The sequence below is a fragment of the Dendrobium catenatum genome, unplaced genomic scaffold, assembly GCF_001605985.2.
Source record: "Dendrobium catenatum unplaced genomic scaffold, ASM160598v2 fragScaff_scaffold_1586, whole genome shotgun sequence".
NCBI lineage: Eukaryota > Viridiplantae > Streptophyta > Magnoliopsida > Asparagales > Orchidaceae > Dendrobium > Dendrobium catenatum.
The window spans coordinates 1,218,510-1,230,429 of record NW_021320048.1 but is presented as its reverse complement, the minus strand read 5'-3'; the positions used below and the strand labels follow the sequence as shown (position 1 = coordinate 1,230,429).

The window sequence follows — 11,920 nt, the reverse complement described above, 5'->3', positions numbered from 1 at the left end:
ATGTGAAAGCGTAAGGAACCATTTTATAAACCATATGTTGTATATTCTATTATATAAAATAAATTCAAGTGCAAATGACATATTGTTAACAAGTATAATCTAATATTTGTGAAAATGTAAATGATATTCTATTAATAAGTGCACTCTAACATATATGTAAAAGCGTAAGTAAAGATACATGTTAATCTTCATAATATTTAAGCTCAAGTAATAAGTTATAAGAAAATATTTATGATGCATAATCAAGTGTAAAATATATTCATGTTATTATTCTAATAATGCAAACCTTTTTTTTTCTAATAATGCAAAACAATAAGTGTTAATAATGTCTTCATTTATATTTCCTAAGAGTAAGCTATTTTATATTATTTATCAAATGTTTTTTAAATTTTTTTATTTGTATAAGTATTCTACAAATAAGGATATTGACTTTTGTAATTTAAAAAAAAAAAAAAAAAAAAAAACACCCAAATTCAGCTAAGCAAATGTATTTTGTTAGTCCAATCTTTATGCTTTGATGTCTAGAACAAAATTTGTGTTTATTGATTATATATAATTCTTTTTAAAATGAAATCGAGATAATTTTTTTTATATAAGTATTTCATATTATTTAGTTGACTTTGATATGTTCTGTATTATAAATGAAATAGGCTTAGATTTTAATTCTTCAATCAAATTTTGAGGCATAACAAAATAATATCCAAGTGAATGTTTGAAAGAATTAAATCATAACCAAAATTTAAATTGTAACAAATGGGTTCGCTTTTTTCAAGTGCTGAAAAAGATGAGTAATTTAAGAAAAAGAATCAAATTTGTCTGGAGAGAACCTTTCTTGATTTCTCTCTTTTTTGTTTTTCTAATGATAGTAACTTTCATTAGATAGAATGAAAAATAACATAAAATTAAACCATCTATAGCTAGAACTTTTATTTGGTCCGGTGAACGTACGCTCCTCTACGTTCGGCCACCAATATTTTAACGACACGTAGGATGAAGAAAAGTCGCCGACCCGACCCACTGTTTTTTTGGTTCTAGCGCGTGCTTTTTTTTAAATCCTTGACGAGCCGACAACATCCCATCACCTAAGATAACCGTCTTTTCCTCTTTCGCACGTTTCTTCCGCAAATACGGTTGAGACAAAAAAATTGCATAAGTGAACAGTGCAACACCAATATTGGCATTATACTATTCACCCGCTATCGATTAACAATTTTTTTGTCGTTCGAATGATGCAAACCAGCTACACCTTACAGTCATTTGGAGTTCAACTGCAGACGCCCTAAGAGCATCTTCAACCAAAAAACCCATTTGATGTGTGCAATAATACACCAATATGCAATAACTTATCTATAATTGAACCTTATTTTCTAACACCAAAAAGAAAATATTCTTAGAATATTCTTTCTCATTGTTAAAATTTTAAGATTATAACCAATTTTTTGAATTAAAAAAAAGCCATATAGCAGGTGAACATTGCAATATTGACGGGTTAACAATGCGATATTGGAGGGTGAACAGAACAACACCAATATCACACTGTTCACCTGCAAGCAAATAGCAAAAGGTTTGGCTTTCGGCTGGAACTATCAAACAACGTCATACACATATTTGACGTTCGATTGAAGATGCCCTAACAAACAAAAAAAAAAAAGGATTTTTACAGCCATACCACTTTATACTACCTAATTTACATATTTAACACCTAAAACATAAATATTTCATTTACACCACCCTAACACAAATCAAACCTCAAATATACCACTCCGTCCCTTATCTAGCTCACGACGTTATCCCCGAAATCGCGAGCTCTTCCCTTCCCGTGCTCCGCTGCATCCGCTCCAACCTACTCGGTAGTTCAAAGTGATCCAGTGTGTTCGCGGAAGAAGGCGTTTCTCTCGTGACGTCGGATTGCATCGTCTTTGCATCTGCTCCGTAGCTTGGGTTCCTTGCCGCATTTCGTTGTTTTGCTTTTTATGGTCGTTGTCGTCTTGACTTTTTATTTCTTTCAAAATCTGTTGGACATTGTTGATAAAGCAAGCATCAACATGGATGAAGTTTATTGTGACTGTATTTTACAGAAATCTGCTCGGTATTTCGGTCGCCGGCTTTCTGCACAAAATGGATGAAGTTTTTTACAGAATTTTATTTCAGAATTTTCCAAAATTAGTTTTTTTTTTCACTGTACTTTACAAAATCTGCTTTAGGTTTATTTTACAGGATTTTTTTTTCTGTTTATACAAAATCCAAAACCTCAAACAAAAAACAAAAATTCATACAAAAACCGAGAAGGAGATGCATTTATAAGCCCAGAATCATTTATAAACTTGATTTACCTGCATTACTGGGAATGGATGCAAGATACACTTTCCTCACTTTCTGGGTGGTTCACCCACCGACAGCAAGTTTGCTCGTCCGCGGGAGAAGATATCAGAGAACAAGCTGATTTGCTCGTCCGCGGGAGAGAGAGCGCGCACGTTGCTGGACCGCGAGAACAGTGAAAACACCAAACAGAACAGAACAAGCGCGAGAAAGAGCAATGTCAGGATAACGTCATGACCGGATATGTAACGGAGTGGTATATTTGAGGTTTGATTTGTGTTAGGGTGGTGTAAATGAAATATTTATGTTTTAGGTGTTAAATATGTAAATTAGGTAGTATAAAGTGGTATGGCTGTAAAAACCCCAAAAAAAAATGATAACCATCACATCAGTACTTGTACACTGAACCCAATTTCAAACCAGAAACAATCAAATTTCTAGATTTAACATCCAAATATTTCACCAGCAACCAAGCAGACAGACATTATAAGATAGAAAGAAAAGCAGAGAGTATTACCAGTCACATCGCACTCAGCACATCGAAATAAATAAGATAACAACATATATCCAATTCTCCAAAAACCTTAATCCATCAATGGCAGTACAAGATTTAAATATCGTGATGCGCTTCCTCGTCATCCTCGTACTCAATTTCCTCATCAGCAGTGGCATCCTGGTATTGCTGATACTCAGAAACAAGATCATTCATGTTGCTCTCAGCCTCAGTAAACTCCATCTCATCCATGCCCTCACCTGTATACCAATGCAAGAAAGCCTTTCTCCTGAACATGGCAGTGAACTGCTCACTTACCCTTCTGAACATCTCCTGTATTGATGTTGAATTACCAATGAATGTGGAGGCCATGGACAGGCCTCGGGGCGGGATGTCGCAGACGCTCGACTTCACATTATTCGGTATCCATTCGACGAAGTAGGACGAGTTCTTGTTCTGGACATTGATCATCTGCTCATCGACCTCTTTGGTGCTCATTTTGCCGCGGAACATGGCGGAGGCAGTGAGGTATCGGCCGTGGCGAGGATCGGCGGCGCACATCATGTTCTTCGCATCCCACATCTGCTGGGTTAGCTCAGGAACGGTGAGGGCTCGGTACTGCTGAGATCCACGAGAGGTGAGGGGGGCGAAGCCGACCATAAAGAAATGGAGACGAGGAAATGGAATTAAGTTCACGGCTAGCTTTCTTAGATCAGAGTTTAGCTGCCCGGGGAATCTGAGGCAGCATGTAACTCCACTCATGGTTGCAGAGATTAGGTGATTCAGGTCCCCAACTGTTCGTAGGTAGGAAGGAAACGTGAGAAAAGATAGCAAGATCAAATAACATATAATGTGGGAATTAATAATAACGTGAATATCATGAAGTAAAAAAACATGTTAAAATCAAACTACTCTTTAGGTGAATGCTTGTAATGTTCAATTTCAATTTTTTTAAAAGCTTCATGTTAGATTTCATTTGGGACAGCTTTTTTATTACTTTATAAAACAACTTTTTAATATAAAAATTCTTTCTTGAACTAAACATTTGTGCTAGAAAACTAATTTAAAAAATAGTAAGAAAGCTATTACAAACAAAGCATTAGACTTGAAAAATAAAGAATGAATAAACAGACACAAAATGACTCCAAAATCAAATTTATAAAAGCCTTTACAAAAAACTGCAGAGGCCACAAGCAAGCCCTTAGACATGCTGCATGGGCCAAATTGCAAAATCTAGTGTCCATTTGAGATTGAGATCACTGAAGCTATTTCTAAAAATAATCAAGCGTTATAACAAAAATATATCAGTTGAAAATTGTTGCATATATTATAATTTTTTACTAAAAAAAAAGATAACTTTTTTCTTCTTCACCTACCACAACCTTACAAATCTAATTATAAAAAGATACTTACCACCAAAGAAATTTATAACAGAAAAAATATATAATTAAATAGAATTGTAAAACAAAGCGGCAAATAAAGATGCTCCAATCGGACCCCTAATGAATAAGAAAGCAAAATTGTCCATGCAGAACGCATTTTAAAAAAATTTATAAAAAACATGAGAGAAAAAAGGAATTCAAGAAAGAATGCTCACAAGAAAGTAGTTTCATTCAATTATAAAAGAAAAAGTTAAGGAATTTAAAACTGAAATGTATAAACAAATGTAGATCTACTGCAGATTTATGATGCTTACAACTAGGAGTGGTCAGCTTCAGAGTACGGAAGCAGATATCATAGAGGGCCTCATTGTCAAGAACCATGCACTCATCGGCGTTCTCCACCAGCTGGTGCACAGAAAGAGTTGCATTATAGGGTTCGACGACTGTATCGGAAACCTTAGGGGACGGGAAGACAGAGAAGGTAAGCATCATCCTATCAGGATACTCCTCCCTGATTTTAGAAATCAACAGAGTGCCCATCCCAGATCCAGTTCCTCCACCAAGTGAATGGCATACTTGAAAACCTAATCACACGAAAAAAAGTGTAATATAGCAGATTACGAAAACAGAAAATGAAATATAAACTAAAGTTATCCAAAATTCAATAATGCAAAAACAAACAAACAAAATTTGAAATTAATCAGGGCTGGTGGAATCGGAGAAATAAGGAGCAAATTGTGGAGCTTGACTGATTAAAATAGATATGAGCACGAAACACAAAAATACAAAGTGGATAAAACTTGGAATTAGGCAAAACGAAATTAGATCGACATCCGACATAAGCCGAATTGTTCGACTGCAAGATTAAATTTCATGACGAGCATATTAAGACGTAATAAGAAACAAAAACATTTCAGATCCCAACTTAACATTTAAAAGGAAAACAAATTATTCCATGAAAAAACTCATATCCTGACGCTCTTTTTTTTTTCTTCTAGCCACAAAGGCTCAGCAATTATGCACACATGACAAGCGCATTAGTGTTCTCCAAAATTTGAGTCGCAGATCAGACGTTGTCACAACATAACCTTGTTCCAATGTAATGTTTGAGCAAGGAAAACAATACCTTGAAGACAGTCGCAGTTCTCCGCCTCCTTCCTCACAACATCAAGAACAGAATCTATTAGCTCGGCGCCCTCAGTGTAATGACCCTTGGCCCAGTTGTTTCCCGCGCCAGACTGCCCAAACACGAAATTGTCAGGGCGGAAGATCTGGCCATAAGGCCCGGTCCTCACACTGTCCATGGTTCCAGGCTCCAGATCCATCAGAACCGCCCTAGGAACGAATCTTCCACAAGACGCCTCGTTGTAGTAGACGTTAACCCTCTCCAACTGCAGATCGGACGTACCAGTGTACCTCCCGGTGGGATCGATACCGTGCTCATCGCACACCACCTCCCAAAACTTAGATCCGATCTGGTTACCGCATTGTCCACCCTGCACGTGAAGGATTTCTCTCATCTTCCTCCTTTATGTACCTCCTCTTCAGATTCCAACTGAACAAAGAACGTTTTGCGAATCAGAACAATTAAAATTTCCCAAATCACAAACAATGGTCGAAGATCACCGATTCTAGAGAAGAAAGAAGAGGCGAATAGAATAACAGCTCGAGTTAGGGTACCGGCAAGCTCACCGTCGATGACCGGCGACAGAATGCGAGGGAGTCTGGCTCTGATCAGTGAGAAGCCCTAGACGGTCGATTTATATAAGCGTATAAGCGTGTGAAGGATCGGACGGCTGGTGTGGCTTCCCTCCAAATCTATTTTTTTCTTGGTTAGGTGATGCCATCGAAGCGAGGAATCGGACGGCCAGTGGGCCCTGACGGCCCAGAGCGGAGATGGCTCCATTTGAATTTTTTTGAAATAAAAATAGACTAAAATGTCGAAATTACCCCCATTGATTCTTTGGAAATATCGAGGATGTACCGTAATGATTCGGCCAAGAAAGCGACAATATGGTAATTAGTAAATGGCCACCGCGACTCGTTGACGGGTGAAACGGCGGATCGACCCGTATATCCGACAAACTTTGTTGAATTCTTCTTAAGAATTCTAAATCTCTTTTTGCTTATGAGATTTAGAATTTTATTTCATAGGTCTTCAGTTTTTTTCTGCTCTTTCCTTTACTTGTATTTTTTTCATATCAATGAATGGGCTCTGCCCCAAAATTTCCCAAAAAAACTTTGTTGAATTTTGATATTATTTAATTTATTTTTTTAGAACAAACAAAATATAAATTTTAATTATTTATTTATATATTATATTGATCTTTAAATAAATTCAAAAGTCCGAATGTTAACAAAATTTTGATCACAGGTCTTAAGAAACGCCATAGAACTTTTTCAAATAAATATTCTAATCAATTATAAATGTATTAAAATTTTATGTGAGCTTTTTAAGATAATTCAATTAAAATAATAAAAATATTATGTTTTTGTTTGAATTTTGTAATGACGTACTTAAAAACATGGAGATATAATATAATTTTTTATTAAAAAAATAGGCAGTATATTATTTTTATTGTCAAATTGGAATTTGAAGTATTTGATTTCACTGCATTGAAATTAATTGGTGATTTTTAAGTGAGGAAAAATAAAAATGATAGAATTTTTAAAAATATATATATTTGCTACATTTTATTTTTTAATTGGAAGGGGATGAAAGAGAATAGTGTAATTGAATTGTGCAGCAATATTTGATTGAATTGTAATGATATTTAATAGTTAGATGCATGTAAAAGTTATCATTTATGTAGGATAAAGAATGTTATGTCATGGCAAAGCAATTTTTTCTTTCCCCTAACTTGGAGCCTTAGGCTTCGTTTGGGACGGCTACAGTTGTCGGTAAAGCAAGTTGTGAAGTTGTTGTCCAAAAAGCTACTTTATAAAGTTGCTGTACAAAAATCAATAAAATCTGTTTGGGTAGTACAACTGCCGAGCTGCTGTGTAACAATAAATTATCTTGATACCCTTCTATATATTAGCATGAAATTTTTTTTATTAAATATAAATAGTTTTAAATTTATATGATAACAAACTAATAATTCTAAATTCAAATCAAATATTTATCTTAATTTTTTTTAAGTTCATATATCAAAATATTATAAATTTTTGACTTAAATTTTTATATCATACTTCCAAATAATTTGTTCAGATTTTAGATTCTCATTTACTTTATAATAAACCATTTTTTCATATGTTTTTTAAAAAATTATATCAAGAAAATACTTAAATAGAATTTGTGTGCATCAATTTTTTTATGAAATATGCATAGCTGCTGCTGCTGCTCCCCTTCTCACTCTCGCCGGTGCAAAGAAAACCCCTCCCATACAGCCGTATAACTTCAAGCGCCTCCAGCCTCGGCTGCCCAACCTCAATAGTTCCGTCGAGCATAGCCGCCACTACGTCCATCGTCGGCCGCATCGTCGGCTCTTCATGCAGGAAGCACAGCGCAATCCTCACCACTCTCCCAATTCCTCCTCCGTCGCCTTCCCCTCTAGCCTCGGATCCGCCAGCTCCAAATACCTCCCCTTCTCGTGCTTTTCCAGATCCCATTTCAAATGCTTGACTGGGGATCACAAAAGCAAGCAGGGGCCAACCACTCCTTTTCCTGATCTGGTTATAATCCAACCACCCAAGGAGGAAGAAGAGTATGGAAGACCTCCATCATTGACTATGCCTCCTGAGATTGAAGAACATGCTTAGATTTTTGAAGTGCTTTCCTTTTTCTCTGCAGCTTCGAGCAGTATATCGCAAGCCCTTGTCGTCGTCTCCACTCAGGCAGATTTTCCTCATCGCCTCTTTTTCCGAAATTATTCTTTCCATCAATTCATCGAAATACCGATCGAGCGGTCTTGTGCGGAGAAATGGATGAAGTGCCGAACTTCACGAGGAAGAAGAAGATACGGTGTATTTTGCAAGGCATTTGCGTCTTTCTCTTATCCTCAAACAGCGGAAAGTAGCAAAAGCAGGAGTCTACTTCAGGACGAAAAAAGTAGCCGTGGGATGCAAAAAGTTTGAGAACGGAGCACGACCTCGTCTCCCCAAACCCCAAGTCGGTTGCGTTTCTTACCGTATAGCAGCGAATACGACGTTCCAAACGCACCCTTAGTTTAACTTAGAGGTGTAAATGAGTGGAGTTGGAGCTTGTTAATTTGAGCTTGAGTATGTTTGACAATATCAAAGCTTATTCTAGTATTTATAGTAGTGCTAAAGCTCAATTCGTTTAAAATTAACGAATATTTGAGTTTGGCTTGAGCATGATTCGTATATTAATCAGCAAGTCTTATTGAGCCTAGTATTAGCAATAACATCAAGTAGGTTATTAGTTATTTGAACAAGGCTTTACTAAGCATATTAATTGATACGTCATCAAAATTCATCTTAATCAAGCACAAATCTTGAGGCATATTTAATTAAAAACCTCTAAAATTAAAAGTGGATCCATCTAAACTCCAATTTCAACAAACTTATAATTAAATTGAATGTCTCAGTGAGACGAACCCAACGATACCAAAATCGGTCCAATCTGAGCCCAAAATGGGCCCAAATCAAGAGACTGAAGCATATTTGGATGCTTCAAATCATAAATTAGATGATCAAATGATCTCTAAATATGCCGTGCTTATAGTCAAATTTGGCGGCTCGACGAGAAGAATCAAAGAGCTCAATATTACTAAATTTATGCATCATTAAGGCTTTTAAATGCTAAATGAACACTCTATAATTGAAGGAATTGATATGAACCATTGGATGGAGCACTCTGAATTTTCCCTTAATCCTCTTCATATTACGAAGCATATCAACCTTAAAAATCTATAAATAAACTTTCACTTCCCACATGAAAGGAGTGCTTGACTTTTGGAGACTTAGACCCTGGGTTAGAGACTAAAGAGAGGCTTGAAACATCCCCGGGCTCCACTGCCGGCAAATTATTGCCATTAGGCCACCCAACAGGAACTCTGACTGACATCACTGTCAGAAATGTACTTAATGTTTTTTAAATTGAGCCAACAACTTCGCCCAAAGAAGAGCATCAATTGTAATCAACAACAAAAACTAGTGGATTTATTTCAACTGAACAATAGCCTATAATTTTTCTTCCTTTTCAAGAATTTTCATGTAAAATTTATGGTGTCTCTTACGACTCTTGCACCTCTCTCTTTCTCTATCTATCTATCTATCTATCTATATGTGTGATGAATTTTCATTTAAGCTAAGATGCTAAGCTCTTAATCTCTCTATCGTCATGAATGTTCCAGAATACAACAATAATGAACAACCTATTGAGCTTAGAAACTCAATTAATCTTATTGAATGAAATATAAAATAAACAAACATTTTAATGAACATAAATAAATAGCTAGTGTTCATGAATAGAAATAATGTAGTATAGAAAGGAATAAGACTCTCATATAATCATATATTAACAAAAAACTTAATATTGTCATAAATGAACATACTATCAAATCTTAATAAAGATTCTTAACAAGCATATTCATAAGTTTTAAATGATACTATTATGATTAGAACACAAAGTTGTTTATAAGTTGTTAATATATCAATCGAGCATTTCTCAAATTGTTTAGTTTGTTTAAGTAGTTTATTTTGCTAGCATGAACAAGCTCTAACTATGCCATGCCCCAAGTAATTTGTTGAGCGTTTTGATTCATTTGCAACCTTAATTTTACTTATGTTAGTTTAAATAATAATTTCATTTATTTTATTTTTTATTTGAGAAAAAGTTCTTAAATTCTCCCAAAAGAAGCATTAAATTAATTTAAATAAAGATTAGTATGTCACTTTTCTTATAGTAACTAAATGTGTAATTTCAATCAAAAAATAACCACAAGCCTCTCATGTGCTTGATTCTTTTTGAAAATATTTATAAAAATATTTTTCAAAAAAGTATATAAATATTTTAAAATTTTTGCTGTTAGAATACACCATTTAACTATCATAGATGATTATTTTACAATAATAAGATATATATATATTGTGAGTAGAGAAAATCAAGAAGTAAAAAATAGCATTGTTTAGGTTATCAAATGAATGATTGATTGGAGAAAATGAATGGACCAGAAATAGTATTGTGTTGGCTGTTAATTCAAATAAATGACTGTTGAAATTATGTAATATTTATTGCATATGTGGTGATATGTATTTGTACATAAATTGCTATCCTTATTATGTCTAGTTATTTGAAATCACTCATATTAAAAATTAGTTTCACTATTATCATTTATTTATTTTTTGTCATTGTTATAGTACTGGAGAATCACTGAGAAGTGATGGGTGTCAATGTCAGTGACAATGATGGTAAGGCGACAACAAAATTCATATCGTTGATAAAAGATAATAGTGATCAAAAGATGATAGTCAAGAAGCAATAATAGAGCAATGGTCATTAGGAGATGATAGCCAGGTTAAAATAATTGCTACTAATGATCACTTTTATTTTTTTAGATTTAAAAGTTATATCCAATTATATGTCATTCGAGCGTTGAATGAGAAGTCAATTATTTATAATATTCTTGAAGAAAATTTTGGTGATTTTAGCAACACTCTTCAATTACTCATTTGGATGATTGATTTGATATTATTTAGGCATATAAGTGTCTTAATAAGATTGAAATCTAGCTTGAACTCGATGGATTTCTCATTTACCCATTTTAGTTGCAAGCGCAACAACAACAACATCAAGCCTTTTTCCCACTACGTATGGCTACATGAATCCTTTTTCTCCATTGTGTCCTATTAAAAGCCAAATTCTCGTTTAAATCTAATAAAGAAAGGTCATTCCTAATATTTTCTAACCAAGTCTTTTTAGGTCTATCCCTACCTTTCTTAACACAAGTCAAATCTAATACCTCTACTCTCCTAACCGGGTCATCGGAAGGCCGCCTTTTTATGTGACCAAACCATCAAAGCTTTTGGCTTTTCGATCTTTGAAAATGATACTACAAGAATGGATGATGGAAGTCAAAGGGATTATAATTGAGGGAGACAATTACAATGTTGTCAAGTATCTGCAAGGTTCGGTTGATAAAGCATTTGGAAAAATGGATAATGACATGGCGGAAGACTTATCTTTTTTGAAAGATTTTGAGAATTTTTTATTTCATTTTTCTCATAGAAAATGTAATAAGTTAGCCGATTTTTGTGCTAACTTTGCTTTACTTGGTGATTTTTTTTGGATGATCTAAGTTTTAATAAGTTTCCTCCTTTTCTTTCTTTGTTAAAAGAGGATTGTGATAGTTTTTCTATCACTCAGTAGTTTGTATTAGGCATTCCATTTCAATTTCAATGCTATTTGCATTTTTATCAAAAAAAAAAAAAAAAAGCACTGCCGGCCAAATTATTGCATTAGGCAACCCAACAGGAACTCTGACTGACATCACTTGTCAGAAATGTACTTAATGTTTTTTAAATTGGACCAACAACTTCGCCACAAAGAAGAGCATCAATTGTAATCAAAAACAAAACTAGTGGATTTATTTCAACTGAAACAATAGCCTATAATTTTTCTTCCTTTTCAAGAAATTTTCATGTAAAATTTATGGTGTCCTTACGACTCTTGCACCTCTCTCTCTCTCTCTCTCTCTATCTATCTATCTATCTATCTATAATGTTTGTGATGAATTTCATTTAAGCTAAGAGCTTAAGCCTT

General features: G+C 34.5%; 1 protein-coding gene across 2 annotated transcripts; it reads right to left on the bottom strand.

Moving 5' to 3' along the window:
- Positions 1-2,731: 2,731 nt before the first annotated feature.
- Positions 2,732-6,004, bottom strand: LOC110115817 (tubulin beta-5 chain). 2 transcript variants are annotated; one of them, XM_020849186.2, is made up of 4 exons: positions 5,887-6,004; positions 5,321-5,749; positions 4,509-4,778; positions 2,732-3,606 (listed from the first exon to the last, which is right to left on the bottom strand). In XM_020849186.2, the coding sequence occupies exons 2-4, from the start codon at positions 5,712-5,714 to the stop codon at positions 2,930-2,932; spliced, it is 1,341 nt and encodes a 446-aa protein (XP_020704845.1). In that variant the 5' UTR covers positions 5,715-5,749; positions 5,887-6,004; the 3' UTR covers positions 2,732-2,929. The 2 variants fall into 2 exon arrangements, with proteins under 2 accessions (XP_020704845.1, XP_020704846.1); XM_020849187.2 differs by having other exon boundaries at positions 5,875-5,902.
- Between the last annotated feature and the right edge of the window lie 5,916 nt (positions 6,005-11,920).

Excerpts from the sequence above, each read along its gene's own strand:
- LOC110115817 (XM_020849186.2), bottom strand. The coding sequence starts at position 5,714 with ATGAGAGAAATCCTTCACGTGCAGGGTGGACAATGCGGTAACCAGATC. Across the intron at positions 4,779-5,320 it reads GAACTGCGACTGTCTTCAAG|GTTTTCAAGTATGCCATTCA; the intron begins GTATTGTTTTCC and ends TCGTGTGATTAG. Across the intron at positions 3,607-4,508 it reads GAAGCTGACCACTCCTAGTT|TTGGGGACCTGAATCACCTA; the intron begins GTAAGCATCATA and ends ACCTACGAACAG.